The 26,973-nt window shown below is 42.5% G+C and overlaps 1 protein-coding gene across 1 annotated transcript in view; it reads left to right on the top strand.

Annotated features, from left to right (window-relative positions):
- The window catches only part of LOC126355087 (luciferin sulfotransferase-like), a 349,237-nt gene that overhangs the window by 94,665 nt on the left and 227,599 nt on the right, over nt 1-26,973 (top strand). The window contains exon 4 of the mRNA XM_050005278.1: nt 11,883-11,982. Within this exon, the coding sequence (XP_049861235.1) occupies nt 11,883-11,982 (100 nt within the window). The remainder of the gene's footprint in view (nt 1-11,882; nt 11,983-26,973) is intronic.

Below are 26,973 nucleotides of genomic sequence, written 5' to 3'. Positions count from 1 at the left end.
AAACTGGCTGACACTGACGGCGGCGGTGCACAAATGCTGCGCAGCTAGCGCCATTCGACGGCCAACACCGCGGTTCCTGGTGTGTCCCCTGTGCCGTGCGTGTGATCATTGCTTGTACAGCCCTGTCGCAGTGTCCAGAGCAAGTATGGTGGGTCTGACACACCGGTGTCAATGTGTTCTTTTTTCCATTTCCAGGAGTGTATTAAAACACCGTTATTTCTGTGCCATTAATAGGAGATAGATAGCTACGAAATACTTTAAGTAATAAGCAGGCACTACAGCATTTGAGAGTACAATAACCAATTTAATTACTGTAGTCAGTATTGCTAACAATAGGCTCCGTACAATTTCAATTTTCTATCTTTCTGGCTGTTTCTTTAAATAAAGTCCTTTTAGCATCTTCGATATTCCATCTTAGATGCACACATAAATTCTTACATAGCACTGAACAATAGTAATATTTTATAATAACTAATTAGTGTTTGCGGACTACGCCACCTTCGCGTCCGCCGTCTTTAAAATAGATATCAGGACTGTGGAAACAGAAGAGGATTACAATTCTTAAGCTGTCAAAAAATAAGAAACACAAGATATCGCTATCGATATAATTTATGAACAATTCGTGTTCTGCGCCTTGGTGTCTAAGATATTCTTTGAAGTATCAGGTGGTCGCTGCTCAGCGACGATCTAAGAAATTTTTATACAAATTGCATGGCTTTTATGAGCCTGCATGGTTAGATTATCGAATATAAGTTTATTTAAGCTATCGAAACAGATTCTAATATTACACTGTATCCCATGAGGAGGGGAGGAATAACGGAGGTATTACTTCCGTCCTCATGTCACCCCTAACATTAGTGGCTTTTAATACATGTCTATTGCTGAAATTGAGAAGTCATATAGCACTATACACTTGACGTTTCATAAAGATATCATAATAGAGAAAATATTCATTCTTAAAACCATTAGTAAAAATTGTCTTTGTGCAGTTCATCTGCATCTGTGTTTTGGTCACAGGGTTTCTTAACATCAACAACAAGATGGAAAATATTACTATTCACAATATAGAGCTATATAAATTAAGTGGAGGTGACAGGCATTGTCGCAGAGAAAAAATAATACATATACATAGAATTACCTATATAATCCTAAAATGCTTATAAACTATGAAACTGAGATGATATTTTCATTATTCTTTCACATGTTTTCCACATTTTCAGTGACTCTGCAAGCTCGATAGGCTTGTGTTTATTTCATCGTAATATTCCTTCTCATTTTTCACACATTGTACATTGGTTTGTGTATCACACTGTGCCATCGAATTGTTCATCAAGAAGCGCTCACGTTTCTACCACTTCACTGAATGTAATCCACTCTCCGTCAACTCATGGAATATGGAACATAAATATAGAATACTCTGCACTAGCATTACTCAAAATTATCCTTTTATTTACAATAGGCTCAGGTTGGCTAAGGTTCATGTCTTTCTTTCTTTCATTTCGCACTGATGTCTGGTCGTGTTTATGATAGCGGTTAAGGCAAATATCAACCTCGTTCTGACCGTGACCGAAATTTATTCTAGTCGTGACCCTTTTATTCCTTGTTAATACAAATCGTTCTCTTTCAGTCCCTGAAATATGATTTTTGCTATGTAGCTATAGAACAATGTCCTTCAAAGTAGTATGAAGTCTCAATTATTGTCAGAGCGAGCCACGTGGACACGGCCATTAAAGTTTCAATTATACATTATTTCGTCATACACCGCTGCACGTCAGTATCGACAGACCAACACCGGCCAGTATGGCGCACAATCGTAGAGTGGGTGTTTGTTGTGTTGCTCGCCGACAACGTGCTGCGTTTAAAGCAAAATGTTGTTGTCTTCCGCTCGTCCCATGCCATTTATTTGATTTCCATTCACGCACCCTGTTAAAAGCTGGTCTGCTCTGATAATTTTCTTGCTGTGATGGTTTGTTTCCGTACTGATTTCATAGATAATTGTGTGTTGAGTTCCCGTACTGTGGCCGTTGTGTACTATCCATTGAATTGTACAGTTGTTTATTATTATCCTTCGGTAGAAACTGTCCAATTTCGTACGACACCTGTTGATTTCTGTAGCCGCCGGACGGTTGGTAGTAAGCGTCGCTACCGCACACTTTTCCCTCATTGCCATTGTTGACCGAGTAACCTCCACAACTTCGCCTGCTCACTTCATTCGGAGTGCTACCAACATTTGCTACCGCGTTTTCGAGAATTAAATCCAATGAGTCCAATATGGAAAGAAATGATTCGATATCGTGCTCGGAAACATTAACTAATTTCTCCCTTAAAGAGATGGGCAATTTTGTTTTCAAAATCGTGATCGCGTCTTTATTGGTAACTGGCGAGTCCCAGAATTTAATTTTTGCTAAATATTTTTCGAAATATCTTCTGAGACTGCCGTGTTTCGAATTGAACATTTCAGCATTGAACAGTTCTTTTCTTAAGAGCTGCTGAACACGATCACTCCAAATTTTGTCCAGAAACATCCTCTCGAATTCATTTTAGGTCCTGCACTTGCCTGTCATTTCTATTCCCCATGAGGCGCCATCTCCAGTTGTATACCCTGTTACAAATTGCATTGTTTGCTTGTCTGTCCAACTGTTCGGAAATACTCCAGATAATACGATCGGGTGTATGTCACGTTTTTGCTGGTGAAAGGTTGGAAATGTTTTGTGTTTCAATACAGTTTCTTCCTGCATTTGGGTTATGAGCTTTGGTGGGCTGTTCACTTCAGTGTGCTTATGCACTGTGTCTGTCGGACTGTGGTATGACGTGTGATCAAGAGGAGTGCTGTAATGAATTTGCCTATTGTCATTTCGGTATGGGGACTGATTCCATTCGCTACCCACATCGGATGTGAGGGACTTTCCACTTTGTTCTTTAGTGTCTACACCTCTTCAGTGACCTGCTGCTTCCATTGAGGAAGGTCTTGTGCCAAATATCGCCTTATCTGTCCTAGCTCAGATAACACGGTGTCTCCCGATTTTCCTGGTTCCACCAAAAGATCATAAGTAACTTCCGTTACTACTTCCGTCAGTTCTGTGTTTACCTTCTTTTCTATCAAAAGATCTTCGGTTTTTATCCACTCTGTGTAGTGGTCGGATAATGCTTCGGCGTGAGCCTTTACGGTAATTTTTACCTGCTCCTCTATATCGAGTGATTCTACTTGTTTCGTCAACTCATCTATTTTTTCCCATATTTGTGACAATTTGTTTTACGGCGCTGACCTCCTTTGACATGATATCACAATTACCCTTTAAGATTACAGTTTCGCTATGGTATGCTTCTACCGTGGCATTAATTTCAACCTTGGCAGCCCCTAGAGCTGCATCAAATTTATTAGATACCTGCTTGATCTCAGCCTCAACTTGTTTACGGTTCTCAGTTTTTACTGCTTACATTTGCCCACTTATTTTCGACTTGACTTCGCCCAACTGGGTATTCATATCAGTTTTCAAGTCAGTAGTCATTTCAGTTTTTACTGTGTCAAATTTTTCATTTACTACATCAAATTTTTCATTTACAGCATCAAATTGTTTATTTAAGTCGGTAAAAGCTCGCATTAGTTCTTTTTTGTTTTCCTCCTCTCGTTCAGCTCTCTCTCTTGCCTTTCGTTTCTTTTCCAACCGCAATTGTTTCTTTTCCTGATTCTTATTTTCCTTTTCTACCGAAATTTTCTTTCTTTTTCCTATCATTATTTGCCATCCAGATTTGGATTTGAAGGAGCATTGCATTCGCATCTACAGTTGCGTTGCTACCCGCGTGAATCGTTTAAATTGTTTGATCTGTGTCAATCATATCACATGAATTAGCCTCCGCCTCCACTCGCATGCCAATTGCACGTGAGCGCAACGAATAATGAGTGATGTTCATATCGTCACTATCACCTGCTGTCGGGATTAATTTCTGTTTACCCTCTACCATCTCGCGGTGTCTGTTTGTTAACAGCATTACGTCAGCTACACGTGGTCTGCTACACGGTTCGTCTTTCTTTTGCTTGTGACGTCAGGTCACGTTATGTCTGTCAAGTATGGGAGTTGCACTCGCCTAACAAACGACAGTGAAGTGAAGCGGAGAAGACAAGATGGAAGACGGGCGCACATCTCTAGCACTCTTCATGTAACACGACGCTATATTTACACATTGAAATCAAGACTCAACAATGGGATTTAGACACGACGTTGCAAATCCTACTAAATTTTGACTAAGAAAATAATTTTAAGTTCATTTTTTAAATGTGCAGATGGAAACAAAAGGAAGAATGGTAATGTAGCTCGAAAGACAACTGTCCTACTGAACCGTCACAACTGCAGATGAAAATTTTTTCGTACCTTACGTTTGATGTATTGAAAGTCGGCAACTGGATATAAAATTTCTCCGTTTTCCGCCGTCGGCTCGTCTTTCCGCTTTGAAATTTTCGTCCATAGTTTTTTAAGCGCGTAGCGTGCACATGATAGATGTATTGTTAGATACATCTATACTAATAGCAAACACAAGAAGACTGATTTTCGTAATTTCAGCCGAATCCCTGTTCGGGCGCCAGGTGTGGTTTTTTTTCTTTGTATTTTGATTAAATTATTATTCTCTTGTGAAGATTGAGAAATCTGTTGTGACTTTTACGCCACTTCTTGGCGGGAAGTGCAAAGACTTTTCAAAAATTTAAGTACTGTATGTGATAGCTTATATGTCACCTGGAATCAGTATTGCTAACAATAGGCTCCATACAATTTCAAGTTTCTATCTTGCTGGCTCTTTCTTTAAATAAGGTCCTTTAACATCTTCGATATTTCATGTTAGATGCACACATAAATTCTTACATAGCACTGAACAATACTAATATTTTTAATAACTAATTAGTGATTGCGGATTGCACCACCTTTGCGTCCGTCGTTTTTAAAATAGATGTCAGGACTATTGTAACAGAAGAGGATTATAATTCTTCAGCTGTCAAAAATAAGAAACACAAGATATCGCTGTCGATACATTTATGAACAATTCGTGTTCTGCGCTGTGGCGCGTAAGATATTCTTTCAAATATCAGGTGGTCGCTGCTCAGTGATGATCTAAGAAATTTTTACACAAATTGCATGGCTTTTATGGGTATGCATGGTTAGATTATCGAATGTAAGTTTATTTAAGCTATCGAAACATATACTAATATTACAATACTAAATTAACTCAAAATACGGCTGCAGCATAGCCATGATGTGGCAAGTAAAGTATCCACAAGTACGATGGGAAATTGGTACAAAATTTCACAGCTGAACAGTATAACAAGTAAACACAAAATATGGCAACACTACAGCTGTGATTTTGCAAGTGACCTGTCCATAAGAAACATGTGAAAATGGTGCAAAATTGTGCAATTCAAAAGGTGTCATCGCTACTACCGTGACCTTGCAAGTGAAACGTCTACGAGTAGCGGCAGATATGAGTGTTCTAATGATCTCATGTTCAAAGATACTGCTAAAACCTAACCTTCATGCAGGCGACTCTGATTGTGCGAACTTAACTAATGCATAGACCTGAGTACCCTTTCTTTCTCTCTCTTTCTTTGCTTGTGACGTTTGTCGCGCTGCAGTGCGGGGTCGGCCTAGTTACTATTGACTTGGCAGTGTTATTTGCAGAGGATGGCTGGATGCCCTTCCTGGCATCATCCTGAACCCAACGGGACGGAATTAGTGTACCCCAGGTGTCTGCGTCTAGTGTAAGCCATGGAATAGTGCGAACGTTTTTCAAATTTCTGCGAGGTGGAACCTGGGAACCAGCCCGGTATTCATCTACCAAGATGTGGAAAACTGACTGAAAAACACATACTGGTCCTCGTTGTTAATCCACCAGGCGGATTTCTTTGGACCTTGTAATTTAAATTGTTGAAGTGAATCTAACAAAGATCTGTAAATTATTACTATTTCCATGACCTCATGAAAATTAAATCAAAAGACTTTAAAACCTTGGCGGCCGGTGTGGTCGAGCGGCTCTAGGCGCTACAGTCTGGAACCGCGCGACCGCTACGATCGCAGGTTCGAAACCTGCCTCAGGCATGGATGTGTGTCCTTAGGTTAGTTAGGTTTAAGTAGTTCTAAGTTCTAGGGGACTGATGACCTCGAAGTTAAGTCCCATAGCGCTCAGAGCCATTTTTGAACTGTAAATGCTTAAAGTCACGAAGTTGATGGAAAGTGTTTGGGCATAAAAGAATTAACAAATTTTAGTATTTGTGGCGCCATGAGAACTTAAACGTATTATTAGCACGAGAAACTAGTGAAGTTCAGGCATTGCTAACCTTACGGAGATCGAATAAGAGCATCATCGGCTTCACAAACAACATTGTGACATCAGTAATACAACCACAAAGGTCACAGAACATTTTCTAACTTGTCCTAAAGAAAAAAATGATCGCCTCGGCTGCTTTGTTTAAATTCTTTACTAATCGCATAATACATAATGGTTAGAGGATAACATATGCAACATATTTCAGATAAATTAAGGAATCTCTCTGGAAGATTATTAATTAGTCATGATTGCCCATAGTGACAAAAGTTACTGTTACATAACAGTTCAGCAGAATTCTGCAACACATGGAGGGCTAAGGAATGAGCTTTTGTTTACAATACAGTTCCTGATTACAAGACAATATTTGCAAAAATCTTGTAGGAGACTCAGTATAACAACTCTAGGTATCATTACTCAGCCGTATGGAATTGCCAACTGTCAGACAAATACCTTGTTTTCTCATCTGGAAGCCATTAGTCCCTACAACCGTAGAGAAATTTATCACTGGTCTAGTATCACGCTAGGGCAAAGTAACAGATTGGTTTGCAGGTTAGCTATCTGCATGAAACACGTTGAAACAAACATACATAGAATGGTTAATTATAATATTGCTCTACCTTTCACTTGTATTAACAAAAATTGTCATGAAATTGTTTATTATTGATCAAACAAATCGTTCAGAGATGATACCTTTTTTAATTGGATCCTTACAGATGTAGCAACGTACTATGGAACAGTACAAGTGCAGTATTTTTATTGGTGAATGAGAACAATGTACTGATAACATTACATCAGTATTTACTATTTTTCTAGGCTAATAGTTATAGCTATTAGGAGTATTATGTTTTGGGTTTGGTTAGTAACGCCAAATATCAGTGGCAAGAGCAAGTCATTAATGCTTATTTTCCCTTGGGTAGCAGCTCAGGTGCCGAAGAGTCGACACGTGGACGCACAATGGTTAGCCTATACTGACAGGCATAGTTCTCTTAGTGGTGCAGCTACGACCATGCAGAAAACATTAGATAGTAAACATCTCTGCGAGAAGACTGATTCGTGTACATATTAAGATAACACATATAACAACATCTGCACTTATATCCGTTACAGTCTCATGTCCATAGACGGTCGCCTAGCCTAGTTTTCCTGATTATGGAAGGTAGGCGGGTGGCTGATGTCTCTGTACGGCGATGGGGAATGGCTGTGGCATATCAGCGAGAGACCTCGTCCAGGGTATGGCAATGAATCTCGTCCCACAACTCGACTATAATCCTAAACATTTTATGGGCCTAAATAGGACAGTTGTGATGGTTTACATCTTGCGGGTTATGGTCGTCGTACACTGATATTCTCTCTCTGCAATAGCGTACAACGTCTCCAGTGCGTCCGCAGAAAAAATGTACTGGCGTGTTGTTCTCTGTCCTCCAAATGTCCGTTTTTCTGCGGAAGAGTTGGCTGTATCTGCGATGGTCTGATGCTGAGTTTACCTTTGATAGTTGGCCGAGTCTGTACGAGGTGCATTCAAGTTCTAAGGCCTCAGAATTTTTTTCTCCGGACTGGAAAGAGATAGAAACATGTGCATTGTTTTAAAATGAGGCCGCGTTCATTGTCAATACGTCCCAGAGTTGGCAGCACCGTACGGCAGACGGAATTTTACCGCCAGCGGCAAGAATGAGAACTGTTTTAAATACTTAAAACGGCGACGTTTTCCTTACTTGAACAGCGTGCGATCAATCGTTTTCTGAATTGGCGTGGTGTGAAATCAATTGAAATTCATCGACAGTTGAAGGAGACATGTGGTGATGGCGTTATGGATGTGTCGAAAGTGCGTTCGTGGGTGCGACAGTTAAATGAAGGCAGAACACCGCGTGACAACAAACCGAAACAACCTTGGGCTCGCACAATCCGGTCTGACGACATGATCGAAAAAGTGGAGAGAATTGTTTTGGGGAATCGCCGAATGACTGTTGAACAGATCGCCTCCAGAGTTGGCATTTCTGTGGGTTCTGTGCACACAATCCTTCATGACGACCTGAAAATGCGAAAAGTGTCATCCAGGTGGGTTCCACGAATGCTGACGGACGATCACATGGCTGCCCGTGTGGCATGTTGCCAAGCAATGTTGGCGCGCAACGACAGCATAAATGGGACTTTCTTTTCGTCGGTTGTGACAATGGATGAGACGTGGATGCCATTTTTCAATCCAGAAACAAAGCGCCAGTCAGCGCAATGGAAGCACACAGATTCACCGTCACCAAAAAAATTTCGGGCAACCGCCAGTGCTGAAAAAATGATGTTGTCCATGTTCTTGGACAGCGAGGGCGTAATCCTTACCCATTGCGTTCCAAAGGGCACAACGGTAACAGGTGCATCCTACGAAAATGTTTTGAAGAACAAATTCCTTCCTGCACTGCAACAAAAAGGTCCGGGAAGGGCTGCGCGTGTGCTGTTTCACCAAGACAACGCACCCGCACATCGAGCTAACGTTACGCAACTGTTTCTTCGTGATAACAGCTTTGAAGTGATTCCTCATGCTCCCTACTCACCTAACCTGGCCCCTAGTGACTTTTGGCTTTTTTCAACAATGAAAGACACTCTCCGTGGCCGCACATTCACCAGCGGTGCTGGTATTGCCTCAGCGATTTTCCAGTCGTCAAAACAGACTCTTAAAGAAGCCTTCGCCGCTGTCATGGAATCATGACGTCAGCGTTGTGAAAAATGTGTACGTCTGCAGGGCGATTACGTCGAGAAGTAACGCCAGTTTCATCGATTTCGGGTGAGTAGTTAATTAGAAAAAAAAATCGGAAACCTTAGAACTTGAATGCACCTCGTATTTCCTGGTGCGTTCGACTAGTGATGGACACTGACGTCAAAGATCGATAAACCTCTTGTCGGCATTCTATATTACCACGTGACGCATAGGGTCGACATTCACGGCTTCTGCGCAGCTCTGTATCCTTTCTCTTACTGTCTGGCGTCCGAGAGAGGCAGGCACATAATGGTCTTTCCCAACTGCCACAGGGACCACATTTGGTAGTCAATGATACCTGCTTTTTTCTTCATTGATTTTCTGCCGTCACTTGATGATTTCCTCTGTTGATGTGACACCATTTACAAGAAGATCTTGGTACATGTCTTCTGCAACTCCTTTTATAGAGTGTGACATTTTGTCATTTTCTGTCATGTTTGGACGCACAGTAGGGCTTAAGGCCTAAACCTTCTGTGTCTATAACAGTGTCATTTTTTCATGACGTTAGGCTCTGTCCTTCAATAGTTCCTCCTCTAAACGGATTTGCTACTGACTGCCAAATGTTTCCTTCAGTTATGCCTATAATTTGTCCACCTACTGAGCTTCTATTTGTTGTTCTCGAACCACTGCTGAGCTGCGCCGTCCACGTAAAATTATACGTCTGCGAGACACATATTTTCATCCACCTGTTGTATTTGGCGACCAGACCAAATTCTTTCAGCCATTTCGACGAGTCCTTAACGCGTCTCTGGGAAACGCTGATGAACGCCTGACGTGCATCTGAATTACTCTTGCTTAGGAGTCCATCTGCCTTTGGAGTATACGGATTTTAGGAAAGGTGAACTGTTTCTATTCCAGCTCCTGTCCTTGTAGACGACGACTTTTACGTTGCGTACTTGAAGCCACTGTGACGCAGACGTATAGAAGTACACAGCAATGTCGTTAATGAAGGACAACACTTAGCATTGAAATGACGTTTATTATTGCTAAACGAGCGCTGCATCCAGTGAAGTCACGAGGCGGAGCCACTGATATTCCGCTCCCAATGTGTCGTCGACTATCTATTCTTTAATTAATAGTCGTTAATTAATTCCCTAATTACCCTACACTTACGGTTAAGGTTTAATTGTTTTGTCATGCTAGAAGTTTTCGACTTACGGATGTAATTGTATATCTGAACTTATTATACTGATTTTTACACAATTGTTTATTTTATTTTGTAACGCTGGGAACTTCCCATTATTACTATTTGCACGTCTTATGTAGATTTTAAGAATTGGTCTAATTCCATATATTGCATATCAATATACACTCCTGGAAATTGAAATAAGAACACCGTGAATTCATTGTCCCAGGAAGGGGAAACTTTATTGACACATTCCTGGGGTCAGATACATCACATGATCACACTGACAGAACCACAGGCACATAGACACAGGCAACAGAGCATGCACAATGTCGGCACTAGTACAGTGTATATCCACCTTTCGCAGTAATGCAGGCTGCTATTCTCCCATGGAGACGATCGTAGAGATGCTGGATGTAGTCCTGTGGAACGGCTTGCTATGCCATTTCCACCTGGCGCCTCAGTTGGAGCAGCGTTCGTGCTGGACGTGCAGACCGCGTGAGACGACGCTTCATCCAGTCCCAAACATGCTCAATGGGGGACAGATCCGGAGATCTTGCTGGCCAGGGTAGTTTACTTACACCTTCTAGAGCACGTTGGGTGGCACGGGATACATGCGGACGTGCATTGTCCTGTTGGAACAGCAAGTTCCCTTGCCAGTCTAGGAATGGTAGAACGATGGGTTCGATGACGGTTTGGATGTACCGTGCACTATTCAGTGTCCCCTCGACGATCACCAGATGTGTACGGCCAGTGTAGGAGATCGCTCCCCACACCATGATGCCGGATGTTGGCCCTGTGTGCCTCGGTCGTATGCAGTCCTGATTGTGGCGCTCACCTGCACAGCGCCAAACACGCATACGACCATCATTGGTACCAAGGCAGAAGCGACTCTCATCGCTGAAGACGACACGTCTCCATTCGTCCCTCCATTCTCGCCTGTCGCGACACCACTGGAGGCGGGCTGCACGATGTTGGGGCGTGAGCGGAAGACGGCCTAACGGTGTGCGGGACCGTAGCCCAGCTTCATGGAGACGGTTGCGAATGGTCCTCGCCGATACCCCAGGAGCAACAGTGTCCCTAATTTGCTGGGAAGTGGCGGTGCGGTCCCCTACGGCAGTGCGTAGGATCCTACGGTCTTGGCGTGCATCCGTGCGTCGCTGCGGTCCGGTCCCAGGTCGACGGGCACGTGCACCTTCCGCCGACCACTGGCGACAACATCGATGTACTGTGGAGACCTCACGCCCCACGTGTTGAGCAATTCGGCGGTACGTCCACCCGGCCTCCCGCATGCCCACTATACGCCCTCGCTCAAAGTCCGTCAACTGCACATACGGTTCACGTCCACGCTGTCGCGGCATGCTACCAGTGTTAAAGACTGCGATGGGGCTCCGTATGCCACGGCAAACTGGCTGACACTGACGGCGACGGTGCACAAATGCTGCGCAGCTAGCGCCATTCAACGGCCAACACCGCGGTTCCTGGTGTGTGCGCTGTGCCGTGCGTGTGATCATTGCTTGTACAGCCTCTCGCAGTGTCCGGAGCAAGTATGGTGGGTCTGACACACCGGTGTCAATGTGTTCTTTTTTCCATTTCCAGGAGTGTACATGAAATTTTACATGTGTTGCATTCGTCAGTTGTATACTTATGATTCCTGTTTCAGCGGCTGTCACTGACTCATAATTCTTCTCTGTTTAGGTACTACCTGGACCCAGGAAATGGTTTGGCTCATCGGTAACGACTGTGACTTCGAGACAGCAAAGAAGAAGAAACTTAACGAGCGCGTGCCTTTCATCGAGTAAGTAGTTATCGGCCCCTGTACATTGGAAAATCTGTGGTTTCCTTGATACATTACAATTAAATGCTAGCAAAACTAATGTAATACGTTTTACAAGAGGCTTACGTTTGTAGAAACAATTATGTTGAGGGTAGTTAGCTGATAACAATTCCAGAAATAGCTCTTCGGCTTCACTTTATTTTATTAATTGACGCCATGTCATAGGAAACAGTGATCTCTGTTCACAAAATGCACTACGCGGCCGCGTACCTAAGGATGCTCTACACTGCAGATTGAAAGCGGTAATCGGTAACAGAAGATGTGATCCAGACGTTGCTTCCTAATTTATTATTCACTTTATTGATTTATTCATAACTATTTTCATGGCTGAGGTGTTATTATCATGTGCTCACACTTTTACAAGAGAGATGTAAGTTTATTATCTGACATATGTGAGAGCTACTCATAAACTATCTACCGACACCATTAAAAAAGGAATATTTGTTTAATCAAAAATATGTTTTTAATGTAATACGTTTTTAAATCTGAATAGAAAGTAAAAAATAATTTCTTCTAGCGTCATAGCCCCATGTAGCTAGCCATAAAAATTTGTGCTTATTAATTTTTAATGGCTATGACAATACCCGGAAGACTTGTAATGAAAAACTTGGGGCGCATGCATTACATACTTGATGCTTTATTAGTTCACTTCCGAACTATTACCTATTTCATGTGCCCCACGTTTTTCGTTATAAATCTTACAAGTATTGTGACAAGCACAAGTTTTCAGAACTATGTGTATAGGGTTACGAATCTGTGTGGTGCTTAAAGAAATTATTTGCAGCTTTTTGAGTCCGATTTAAAAACATGATACATTTCATGTTTATTTAAATGATTATTTTCTGCTTTTTAGTCCCGTGTGTCTGTGACATTTCTCAACGAATTTTATTCAATTTTTTGTTTCATTACACTCATCAAAATAAGTTTGTTTCATCTAGGTTCCCAGACTTCTGGAACCTGTGAAGAAAATTGGAATAGACATTAACTTAAACATCATTTCCGCCCTTCTCATTGCTCAAGAAAACCATACATTGCATGTTTTAATACCATACAGCGAGTCCTTGAGTGGTGGTGGTCCAGATTGATGTACATACCGGTGCCTCTAATATCCAACATCACGTCCTCTTGCACTGTTGCCTACCTGTATTCGTCGTAGCATACTATCCACAAGTTCATAAAGATACTGTTGGTCCAGATTGTCCCACTCCTCAATGGCGATTCGGCGTAGATCCTTCAGAGTGCTTGGTGGATCACGTCGTCCATAAACAGCCCTTTTAAATCTATCCCAGGCATGGCATGTCTGGAGAACAGACTGGCCACTCTAGTCGAGCGATGTCGTTATCCTGAAGGAGATCATTCACAAGATGTCCACTATGGGGGCTCGAACTGTCGTTCATGAAGATGAATGCCTCGCCAATATGCTGCCGATATGGTTGAACTATCGGTCGGAGGATGGCATTCCCGTAACGTACATCAATTACGGCGTCTTCCATGACCACCAGCGGCGTACGTCGGCCCCACATACTGCCCCTCCCCCCCCCCCTCCCCCCCCCCTCCCCCCAAAAAACAGCAGGGAACCTTCACCTTGCTGCAATCGCTGGACAGTGTGTCTAAGGCGTTCAGCCTGACTGGATTGCCTCCAACTACGTCTCCGACGATTGTCTGGTTGAAGGCATATGCGACACTCATCGGCGAAGAAAACCTGATGCCAAATCTGAGCGGTCCATTCGGTATGCTGTTGAACCCATCTGTACTACTCTGCATTGTATCCTGGTTGCAAAGATGGACCCCGCCATGGGCATCGGGAGTGAAGTTGTGCATCATGCAGCCTATTGCGCACAGTTTGAGTCGTAGCACAACGTCCTATGGATGTACGAAAAGCATTATTCAACATGGTGCCTTTGCAGTCAGGGTTCTTCCGAGCCATAATCCGTAGGTAGCGGTCATCCACCGCACTCAGATACTGTAACGTATCTTCACGCAATGGAATAACGATATGGACTAGGCAGCCATAGTACAGTTAATGGGATATCTCGTAATATCGTGTCGGACCTTTTGCCCGGCGTAGTGCCCTAACAAGTCTTTGGAACCCCCTGCAGAAACACTGATCCATGCTGCCTCTATAACCGTCCATAATTACGACAGAGTTGCCAGTACAAGATTTCGACCAAATCACCGGTTTTCAGTCGTCTAAGGTGCATCCGATATGGTCACGAGACCAGGAGAGGCTCTGCACACGATGTCGTGCTGTTACCAATGGTACACACGTCGATCGTCTGCTGCCATAGCCCATTAACGCCATATTTCGCCACGCTGTCCGAATGGATGCATTCGTCGTACATCCCACATTGGAGGAGGAGATTAGAGTTTAACGTCTCGTCGACAACGAGGTCATTAGGGACGGAGCACAAGTTCGGATTAGGGAAGGATGGGGAAGGAAATCGGCCGTCCCCTTTCAAAGGAACGATCCCGGCATTTGCCTGAAACTATTTAGGGAAATCACGGGAAACCTAAATCAGAATGGCCGGTGACGATTTTGTACCGTCGTCCTCCAGAATGAGAGCCGAGTGTGCTAACCACTGTGCTACCTCGCTCGATGAAATCGTCCCACATTGATTTCTGCTGTTGTTTAAGCAGTATTGGTTTGTTAGACAAGTTTTCGAAAACCCCTCTGTTCTCAATCGTTAAGTGAAGGCCGCCGGCCACTGCGTTGTCCGCGGTAAGAGGTAATGCCTGAAATTTGGCATTCTGGCACACTGTGGATCTCGGAATATTGAATTCTCAAACGATTTACGAAACAGAATGTCCCATCTACCATTCCGCTTTCAACTTCCGTTATTTCCCGTCGTTCTGTCATAATCACGCCGAAAACCTTTTCACATGAATCTCCTGAATACAAATGACAGCCTCGCCAGTGCACTGCTTTTTTATACCTCACGTACGCGACAGTACCGCTTTCTGTATATGTGCCAATATATGTGTCATCTCAGTGTTGGTTCTTCGAAAACGCATTAGGGAAATGATAAAAAGGGGTCGTTCAAGTACTGAAAGCCAATATTAGTCCAAATTGACCCCAATCTATTTCAGTATTCTCTCTGTGTACATGCATGAACGTGAACCAAAAAACATTGTCGTGATCGATCAGAAACAAAGAAAGCGAAACTTAACATTTAGAAGAATTTAACAATATAACAGAGATGATTAACTGACTTGGCAAAGTCCGTGAGGAATAGATCTAATGGGAGTGTCCGTCATGTCCCAAACCATTCATGGAAAATAAGAACTTGTTGAACATCTAGTGGTTGCAAGAACGTTTCAGAAAGGTCTATGATAACTACCTGCAAATAACATAAATAGCCCGCATATTGATGGGCGTGCAGTCAATCAAACTACGCATATCAGATAACGTAAACCCGCGCGAAAGTTAACAAATCTCATTTCCGGATTTCCGATGCTGTGACCTCTCACCTTAATTCGTGCCCAACAAAGTGGGGTGTGCAGTTGACGTGGTTGATGGTCCATCCTGCGCATCAGCTAAAGCTCACGTTCTCTGTTGTCAGAAGCAAAAGACGAAGTCTTCTTATCCACAGCAGAAGACTTAGTGTTTTCCAGAGCAAACTGTTCTCTTTCTGCTCTACATAAGTTCACAAAAAATCAGCTCTGCAAATAAGATGTCTTCTCCAAAAGTTGTCCAGTGGCATCATATTTAGCATACTGGCAGACTATTCTCTAGTAACAGTTCTACATGGTATCCAATCGCCTCTCTTCCCACATAAACAATTTCTGTAGAGATTCGGTGTCAAATACCCACTCCCTGGGATTGTTATTCCTTCGGCCGATCTGCTATTAAAGAGGCCAGAAATTCTCAGACGTTTCTTTTATAAAATCAGCCGTTAAACGTGTTTCGTGCCGTTAATTCTAACAGAGGCCATTCGCACCACTTTCTTCCTTCAACTAAGAACGGATATCGCTATCTTCTGATTGGCTCTGTTTGTAAAAAGTTATTCTACAGAGCTTCAGGCTTCATCCTCGGTTCATTATACTAGTATTCTAATTAGACTCGGGGACGCCACGTGGTGTCCTCCAGAGCTAGCGAAATGACGCACCTGCCATGCTTGACAGTGGCCCAGCTAATGCCCACCTGGTTGCCCAACGCACCAGACACTCGTCCTCAGCCACTGCCAGATATTCAGACGAAGTGGAAGTAGATATCTCGAGACTTTGCCCAGTTCCTGCCGTGTATAATGGATTCTCTCTGTCACACCAGTGCCCTGCTGACTCGCAGTTTAATTCTCTCGGCGGTCGCAGAGTCTATATAATGAGTAAACTTGGCAGACTTGGCGTAACTTTTAGAAAGCTGGACCGTGCTCTCCAGGGTGCCTTAGGGCGCTCGGAATCACTGGTCTCCCTTCTCAGCCCCCCCCCCCCCCCCCCGACACTCTTACTGCGGCTCATAAAGCCCCTCCCAACTCACAGAGATACGGGCATCCAAGCTACCACACGAGATAGAGAAAATTTTTAGGATAGGGGTTGATGACTCGATTCTTGCAATAACTGATGTTACACATAATTAGTATTAAACTTTTTTGTCTGTTGAAACCAAATTAACCGTAGTAAAACATGAGAGAGTCAGTCCACCATTAAATAGAAGCATTTGACAGTGTTTTTAAAGGTCTCCTTCAGCCATTTTTATACTTTTAAAACTTAATTATGTATAATCTTGGGCCGAAGAGCAGTTCTATCGGCAGAAAGCTCAAATCTTAAAGGGGAAATGAAATGAGAACAAAGAAAAAAATGATTTTTCCAGTATTTAGCTAATAGAGTCCAACAAGCGATCTTGAAGAGCATTTCAGCAGTGGAGAGGAAACGTCGACTGCGGAAAAGAAATTTGATGCTGAACATGACGAAGTCTGACACCCTAGGACATGAAAATTTCATTATGAGTGACAACAGCCTCCAAAGTCTAAAGATATGCAAAAAATAGGGGAGCATAATATCCAAGAAACTAGACATCATTTCAATCAGATTAATAAACATGGCGCCCCTCCCATTTGCCAACGCTGACTTCAAGATGATAAACCAGGCCATTGCATGCCGTTTATCTACAGTTCCTGGAAAAATAATATCGCAAACATTGGCGGACTATAGAGAAATAATAAGTTTAGTTAAGTGGCAGCAGCGAAACCGTAGAATTAATTACCTTGGAGCTAGCCCAAGCGTTCTTCCAGATAAGTCATTGTTACTTCTTGAAAACAATGAGGAAGAAGGGTTTCACTCAAGAATTTTGAGAAATTAGTACCAATGTAAGCTCAAGCTTCATGATCAATGGCAGAAACAGAAATAGACTTCAATTGGCCCGATGTGGAAAAGAAGGTTGCCCTTATCAATGTTGCCATGTACTATCGCTGTGGAATATGTCTTCTAATTAGAAAAAGAACTCTTGGGGGCAGACAGATCGTATATAGACAGCATGCTGACGAAATAGGTGTTATCAAGAAAGCAGACCAAATAAAACAATTGAAAGAGATCACCAAAATATTTTCCCCAAATTTTCAAAAAGTATGAAACGAAATACAAAACCTTTGGATGGGTAACAGCGACAGCACAGGATGAAGGTGTTAAAAACGGTGAAATAGTGAGGAATATAATTCAACAAAGGCTATTACAATAGCGATTAACGTGAGAATTCTTATACGGAAAGTGGGAGTACTACTTTGGAAAAACGGATCCAGATCTTTGAACCACATACAGAAAGATAATATTATATATATTGTATATATTCTAACGAAAGTGTATTACTTGTGCAGTATACTGCCATTAGTGCCGAAAACCAGCAATGGTATCAGTGCAGCAGTGTGTTAATTTCTGCGGAGGGGAGGAATTTTTAGGATCAGGTTAGACACATCAGTCTTCCAAGAACTCCTACATTGTCCCGCAGGAAAGGAAGTTATTGTTGTGGTAGTCTTCAGTCCGATGACTGGTTTGATGCAGATCTCTATGCTATTCTATCCTGTACAGGTCCCTCATATCGGAATAATTAAAGTAACATTCATCCCTCTGAACAACCTCACTGTACTCATTTCTTGATCTACCTCTACAGTTTTTAATGCCCATATATCTCTCCCATACTAAATGGATGATTTCTTCATTCTCAAAAATATGCTCTGTCAAACCATCTCTTCCCCTAGTTAAATTGTGCCAAAAAATTGTTTTCTCCTCTTAGTACCTCCTCATTAGTTACTCGATCTACCCATCTAAACTTTAGCATTCGTCTGTAGCAAACCGTTTCAAAGGTTTCTCTTCTCTCCTTCTCTGAAGTACTTTTCGTCCATGTTTCACTAGCATACAAGGCTACACTCGGGGCAAAACATCAAAGACTTCTAATACATAAATTTGTATTCGATGTTACCAGTTTCTTTTCTTCAGATGGGTTTTCTTTTCATTGTCAGTATACACTCTCTGTCGTTCGTTCTTCATTATTTATTTTTTTGCCCAAATAACAGAACTCATCTACAGCTCTAAGTGTCTCATTTACTAATGTAGTTCCCTCAGTATTACCTGATTTAATATGACTACATTATACTTGTTGCGCTTTTTTGTTGATGTTCATCTTATGTCCTCCTTTCGAAACACTGTCAATTCCGTTCAAGTGCTCTTCCAAGTCTTTTGCTTCCTTTCATCTGAATACCTCAAAGTTTTTATTTATTATTTCTTTTCGTTGGTTTCCTTTACTATTTCGTCAACGTGTACATCGAATAACAACAGAGCTGGCTGCAACCCTGTTTCGCTTCCCTCTTTGTCACTTCTTCACTTTCATGTCCTTTGACTCTTATAACTGCCGTCTTATTTCTGTACAAGTTATAAATAAGTATTCTATCGCTGCATTTGACCCCTGTTGCCTTCAGAATTTCAGAGTTTGTATTCCAGTCAACATTGTCAACAGCTTCCTCCACAAATGTTGTAAACACAGATTTACCTTTCTTCAGTCTATCTTGAAAAATAAGTCGTAGGTTCTATATTATCTTTCATGTTCCTACATTGGTTTCACCGAGCTCAAATTCTACCAGTTTTTCCATTCTTCTACAAATAATTCGAGTCAGTATACTGCAGCCACCAATTATTAAACTTATGGTTCAGTAACGCTCACATCTTTCAGCACCTGCTTTCTTTGGGTGGAATTATTACATTCTTCTTGATGTCTGAGAGCATTTCGCCCGTCTCAAAAATCTTGCAGACCTAGTGAAATAGCGTCATGGCTGGCTCTTACAAGGATACCAGTAGTTCTGGTGGAATGTCGTCGACTCCAGTGGGCTTGTTACAACTTAGGTCTTTCATTGCCCTGTTAAATTCTTCTCGCGGTATCATATCTCCCATCTCACCTTCATCTTCTTCCTCTTACATTTCTACAATATTGTCTTTAAGTTCGTTTCATTTCTGTAGCGCCTCTATACGTCCCTTGAGCGTTTCAGTTTTCCCTTCTTTGCTTTCTACTTGTTTTCCGTCTCTGAGCAGTTGATATTCATTCAGCTGTTTCTCTTTCCTCCAAAGGGCTCCTCAATTTCCAATAGGCTGTGTTTGTCTTTCCCCTGCTTTTTTCTGTCTGTCTGCAACTCCATTTTAATATCCCTTCATTTCATCAGTTAAATTCAATATCTCCGTTGATATTCAAGGATTTTTACTGGACCTTGTACTTCTAACTACTGTATTCTTTCCCCTGTTTCAGTCAATCGTTGCCTAATGCTCTCTCTGAAACGCAACTACCTCTGATTCTTTCACTTTAACCACGTCCCATCTCTAATGATCTACCTATCTGCAGTTTCTTCAGTTTCAATCTACAGTTCATAACTAATAAATTGTGGTCAGAGTTCACAACTGTGCTTCGGAACGATATAACAACAAAATGCAGAGTTTTGCAGGTGAACAACCTGTTAAGCGATTTGAGGTACGTTCAGATAATTTGACGGTCTATGCAGTAAAAGCAGTAAGGTCTCTAGGTCTGAGACGACACTCCAAACTCAGCTACCTCGGTTACGTGAACAACGTAAATTGCTGACATTAGCGTATTAAGATATATTGAGTACAGTTACTTGAAAGAGGTGGACAAATCAAGAAACTACATCGCAGATGATATCTACAGGGTCCTGATACGTCAGTAACACGTTAATATAATCGAGTCCAAAAGACAAAAAGCTGAATTAAATGAGCGGGCATATGACATACCTATGTTAGAAGTATGTTGTATAAGGCAATGAATGACGTGATACCAACAAATTCAAAACTGAAAGTCCACGTAACACCGCCAATTGTTCGGACTATCTAAATGAGGACATGAAAGAACAGTAAATCATTTCCAACATATCTGCAGAAATATGGAATTGGATAAAAGGTGGCGATGTTGTGGTCTTTAGGCCGAAGACTTGCTTGACGCTGGTCTTTCCTGTGGGAGTCTCACCATCTATGCGTAACTGCCACCTACACCCCTCTGAAAATGCTTACTTTACTCAGTCGTTGGTCCCCTTCTACAATTTACAACCTCCACTCTTCTCCTCACCAATTCCTTCCGTTACCAAACTGACGATTCCTTCACGCCAAAATGTGCGCTATATACCGATCTCCTAGTCACCTTATGACATAAAATTTTTTCTTCCCATTACAGTTCACTCCTGTGTCATTAGTTATTCAATGTAATTTGTAGCATCATGCTTCAAAAGCTGCTACACTCTTCTTGTCTCAACAGTTTGTAACCTGCGTTTCGGCTCAGTGGTTAGTACAATGGACTCTCATTTGGGAGGACCGTGGTTTAAATCCGTGTCATGCCATTCAGATTTAGGTTGCCCTGATTTCCCTAAATCGTTCCACACTAATGCTGGGATGGCTCATTTGAAATGTCACGTCTGATTTTATTTACATATCCTTTACACAGTCAAAGACTTTGCGCCGTCTCTAATGATCTCGGTGTCGACGGGACCTGAAACTCTAATATTCCTTCCCCTCTTTTTCAGCAGTTTGCGTGGACAAGAAATGGTACTCGCGATTAAAGAGTGTACAAACGCACCTAACGCACTAAGACGAGTTAAGTCGTGGATATCGCCACAAATTCCTTCAAAGCCATATTTGCGATTAAAGTTACCAGGGATATCATACACATTTCCGCGATGCAGTGCCGCTAACTTTAACAAAATTAATGCTGAAAGGATGCGTGCACTTCGGGTATTACAGATCTTCACTATAAGATGTACCAATGAAGCATGGACATTTCCCTCTTTTAGCTATTAAATACGCCACTCACTGCATCTTGCCCTAATTTTCAATGAAAGAGCTGTCTCATGGAATACTTGGTCGTTTAGGGTGTTAATATTGCTGCATGTTCGGATTTTCAGAGGCTTTGTCGCTACGGTAGCCTCTTTCATATTCAGATTCCATGCATGATGGCACTCGAATTCAGCTGTTACGTCCACGTTCCCGATAATGGCCACGGTCACCAGGTTTCACAACAGGAACATTATACCCACATTTAGGGTGAAATACCCTATCGCTGTAGCAGATCCTAATAATAACATTACCGTAACTTCAACTATAACAGATACAGGACAAGCTGTGAGCAAGCTTTTAGTGGAGGAGAAACACAGCATTACAGGTAGGATCTTTCTTTTCACTGGAAGAAATGTACGTTGCAGACACCTGTCGTTTCTGTCTATCAACGAAAGTTCTGCACTACCCTCTGTTTAGTTATAAATTAAAGGGGCGTCTGCAACCGAAAATATGTAGCAGTTATAATCACCACTGGGAGATTCAACCTTTGGGAAAAACACGATTTTCGTCAGTCTACTTAGTACTGTAATCAATAATTACAAAATGTTCTCAGGACATTCAGTAAATTTAGGGAAGAACCACAGGCAGTACGAAAGGGAAAGTGTACCTCTGCAGCTAGGCTCGTTGTGTTTGTCGTTATCTCTGTCTACCTGCTTAGCACAGTGCAATGGTAACGTGTTTGCCTACCCTGCAGCCAGCCTGGGTTCGACTCAAGCCAGGTAGGAGATCTTCTCCGCTCGTAGACTGGATGTTGTGTTGTCCTTATTATTATCCTGTCATTATCACCGACAGGCATGTCGCCCAATGTGGCGTCATGCGAAATAAAACTTGGAATTCGGTGGCCGGACTTCCCCGGATGGGCATCCCGGCCATATCATTTTTTCTTGTTTTCTTTTTCAGTTTTACAATTTCCACTATCAAGAGAATACGTCCGCTTCCTTCGTTGTCATTTATAAACTACTTAAGCCAATATGCTTCCGGTAGCTGCGTGTCATCGAATCTAGCTAAAAGGCGGTTGTCTAAAGCAGGCTGTTTTAAATGATAGGGCTCACACCAAATTTACAGTTCAGACACTTTAATTGCACTTCGATACTGAATAACCTACGGTTTATGACCAGATTGTGTCTCATCTATCATCATTTACGCAAGATAAATGTCTAGCCATAAACTAAACCGGTTGATGTCTTATAACGCAATCGTTCGAATGCAGTAATCTGGCAATGAAGTGCACAAAAGTTAACGGATGGCAAACACATAATTAACACAATCACTATTTAAGTCCTTCATCCATTGTCCTCTAAATCCACTAGTCAAATCAAACTGAAAACGATGTGCACAGTAAGCATAACTTCGAAATAACACAGTTCACAGTGTGATACTATTGTTTCAGTACTAAATTCTGAAGATTGGTACAGTCCATGATACTAATTACACATTGCCTGCTCAATTAATGTTTTACAACAATCATTGAATTTTTAAATAATATCCCAGAAACGAAATTTGAGATGAATTGCAATACTTTTTTCCAACTTGTAACTTGGCGCTATCTCGCCCTTGGTACATTTTTGGACATGTGACTTACTAATTCCATAATCTTACGCAGATTGATTCTCCATGACTTCTGAGGAGCTTCTTTCATAAGCTCGCAATAATTGTAGCTAAAGTTAGCTATTGTTGTTCGCTATATTTTTATAAGTCACAATTAAAGATTTACCCTTCTGGGTAACTGAATAGTGTAACACGCGTGAGACTGGTTCGATCTATTGTATCTTTCTACCACAGCTGCGCAAGGACGCTCTGTGAGTGTCTTAGTAAGATACCAGCTGACCATGCAGAATTCAGAAGAGTGCAGCGATACGGGCAGTGATGTAATGAATGATCTCAATGTCAGTTCCACGACACTCGCTGTAAACCCAACGTTATCACTAACCGAAGTTAGTGTTCGAGTTCAGGCGCAGCTGTATGTTAGCAAATAAATGAACATTTTAGATTTTCGTTTTAAGGTTTACTTTTTACTCTGACTATGACTTTATTACATATCAATCGTAATTGTAATACGTACAGGATCGTAAAGTATTGGTATTGGTTGTCCACAACTGAGAAGCGAAATTCCTAACTATTCTGAGGTTCTTTAATAGTCAGATGGTTGATGACCATTCCTGGAGGTTAATAAAACTCGAAAATTAAATACATTGGGGGCCAGAGATATCAATTAAGCTAAAATGGGCAACTAAAATATCGAAAAGTGAATTGGGTCTCTGTAGGGTATGTAAATATCACTGCAAATACAATTGCTTAAATAAAACATTTCACTAACTTCAGAGTATAAAGCACTCTGTGGTGGATGATCAATCCTTTTCGTTAGATCGGATATATCGTGCGTTTTCCTTTCAGTTAAGCTCGACTATCGTGAATATGCTTAACTACAGGTCTTGTTTGAAACTACGAAAAAAAGGAGGGACGGAGACGACCGCAGTTCTCAGTGCAAATTGAATATCGCTTGCTTGCGTAATGTGAGCGGGTATTTACCTTTTGTTGGCGGCGGAAGTGGGTGCTGTCGGCGAGAGCTCGGAACCTGAGTACCTATTCCAAATCTCTCTCGACTGTTAAACACGTCTGATGCATTTCCTGCGTCTTCACCTACTGGAGAAGCTTTGTACACACACTTGGTAAATTAGGATTACTCACGAAAAAGCCTAGTGAAATCACGCTCGTGGCCTAAATTGCTGTTGTAAATAAGTTCTGGATGGCAAAGGTTACTGTCAGAAAATTGTAACACCGCATGGAAAGACACCGCTTTATATGATCCTTTGGCTGTTGAGTAAACAATAATAAGTTAATTTTACAACAGAATTACCTTTCAGAAGCACGTTTGGTATATGGTTTTTGAGACGGCGCTCCATTATAATGTGTGTGAACATGTGGATACGGCGATGAAATGTTTCTCAAAAACTGTGTGAAGAGCAAAAAAATTATTCAAATGGCTCTGAGCACTATGGGACTCAACTGCGGTGGTCATTAGTCCCCTAGAACTTAGAAATACTTAAACCTAACTAACCTAAGGACATCACACACATCCATGCCCGAGGCAGGATTCGAACCTGCGACCGTAGCAGTCGCACGGTTCCGGACTGCGCGTCTAGAACCGCGAGACGACCGCGGCCGGCTATGTGAAGAGCAGTCTAGAATTGAGAATTGTACTTCTTGTCAGTCACCCATTCTCCATCTCATAACGTAATATATGTAGGGAAATGAAATTTTGGGACTACATTTGTCTAGGTAACATATTTAAATGATTAACACTGTAAACGCGAGATAAACCATCGCAAATGTGAAACACTGGTAAATTAATAAGCAGTGTAAGTCCCAGAATGACGAATGCAAGCATCAGACGTGCATGCATTGTGTTGTACAGGTGCCGGATGTCAGTTTGTGGGCTGGAGTTCAATGCCCGTCGCTGTTGGTCAATTAATACAGAGACGGTTAATTTTTTTAAATATCTTATGGGACTCAACTGCTAAGGTCATCAGTCCCTAAGCGCACACACTACTTAACCTAAATTATCCTAAGGACAATTACACACACCCATGCCCGAGGGTGGACTCGAACCTCCGCCGGGACCAGCCGCACAGTCCATGACTGCAGCGCTCTAGACCGCTCGGCTAATCCCGCGCGGCAGACGGTTAATGCTGTTTGTAGATGACGCTGGAGTTGTCGTCTGTTTATGTCCTACACGTGCTCGACTGGAGACAGATCTGGTGATAGAGCAGCCCAAGGCGACATGTAGAAACTCTGTAAAGCATGTTGGTCTTCAACAACAGTATGTGGGCGAAGGTTGTCCTCTTGGAAAACACCCCCTTGACTGCAGTTTATGAATGACAGCACGACAGGCGAATCACCAGACTGATCTACAAATTTAAAGTCCGGGTGCGTGGGATAACCACGAAAGTGCTCCTGCTCCCATACGGAATAACATCCCAGACCATAGCTCCACGTGTACGTCCAATGTGTCTAGCATGCAGACAGGTTGGTTCTAGGTCCTTAGCTGGCCCTCTCCTAACCAACACACGGCCCTCACTGGCACCGAGGCGGAACCAGCTGCCACCAGAAAACACGGTAGATATGCAACCTGCCCTCCAGTGAGCTCTCGTTTGTTACCACTGGAGTCGCAGATGGTGGTGCTTTGCGGTCAGTGGAATGTACGCTGGAGGGCGTCTGGCTCTGAGCTGTCTATGAGATGATGATGATGATGATGATGAAGTCCCATACTCCTTGACAGAGCGTAGGGGAACGATGCGGGAGACCCACATCACCTTACTAGGCAATAACCTAGCGGAGGTGGATTGCCATTTCATTCCTCGGACCGTAATGGGGATGAATAATGTGGATGCAGACGACACAACAACACCGACTCATCTCGAGCCAGGTGAAAATCCCTCACGCTACCGGGAATCGAACCCGGGACCCCGTGCTCGGGAAACGAGAACGCCACCGTGAGACCACGAGCTGCGGACGATGTCTGTGATGTAACCGATTTGTAACAGTTCGTTGAGTCAGTGTGTAAGTAGGCTGTTTAGGTTTTCTTATTGGTAACGCCACATAGCGCTCTGTATGAAAAATCACTGGCTGTGCTGTGCGCAGTCTGTGGCTAGTTTGCATTGTTGTCTGCCATTGTAGTGTTGGGCAGCGGCAGCTGGATGCTAACAGCGCGTAGCGTTGCGCAGTTGGAGGTGAGCCGCCAGCAGTGGTGGACGTGGGGAGAGAGATGGCGGAGTTTTGAAATTTGTAAGAATTGGTGTCATGAACTGATATATATATTATGACCATAAAGGTAAATACATTGTTTGTTCTCTATTAAAATCTTTCATTTGCTAACTGTGCCTATCAGTAGTTAGTGACTTCCGTAGTTTGAATCTTTTAGTTAGCTGGCAGTAGTGGTGCTCACTGTATTGCAGTAGTTCGAGTAACGAAGATTTTTGGTGAGGTAAGTGATTTGTGAAAGGCATAGGTTAATGTTAGTCAGGGCCATTCTTTTGTAGGGATTATTGAAAGTCAGATTGCGTTGCGCTAAAAACTATTGTGTGTCAGTTTAAGCACAGTCGTGTATAATTTTTCTAAGGGGACGTTTCAAGTGTGGTGCCAACTGCTGCTCAAGTTACAGACTCAGAAAGGTGCGTCAGAGCCACACGTCAGACACGATTGTATCCTCTCCCGGTAGGCCTTATGGCCGTCCGCAGACCAGTCCTGTAGCGACTGTACCTTCTGACCACCGCTGCCAGAAATGACGTACAGTAACTCCATTCTCGTCAAATCCTACTGTAATATTGCAGAAGGAATGTTCAACATCTCGAAGCTCTATCATTGTTGTTGTTGTCTTCAGTCCTGAGACTGGTTTGATGCAGCTCTCCATGCTACTCTATCCTGTGCAAGCTGCTTCATCTCCCAGTACCTACTGCAACCTACATCCTTCTGAATCTGCTTAGTGTACTCATCTCTCGGTCTCCCTCTACGATTTTTACCCTCCACGCTGCCCTCCAATGCTAAATTTGTGATCCCTTGATGCCTCAAAACATGTCCTACCAACCGATCCCTTCTTCTAGTCAAGTTGTGCCACAAACTTCTCTTCTCCCCAATCCTATT

This window comes from Schistocerca gregaria, chromosome 3 (assembly GCF_023897955.1).
Source record: "Schistocerca gregaria isolate iqSchGreg1 chromosome 3, iqSchGreg1.2, whole genome shotgun sequence".
NCBI lineage: Eukaryota > Metazoa > Arthropoda > Insecta > Orthoptera > Acrididae > Schistocerca > Schistocerca gregaria.
The sequence above is the reverse complement of the archived record's forward strand: the minus strand, read 5'-3'. Positions and strand labels throughout refer to the sequence as shown.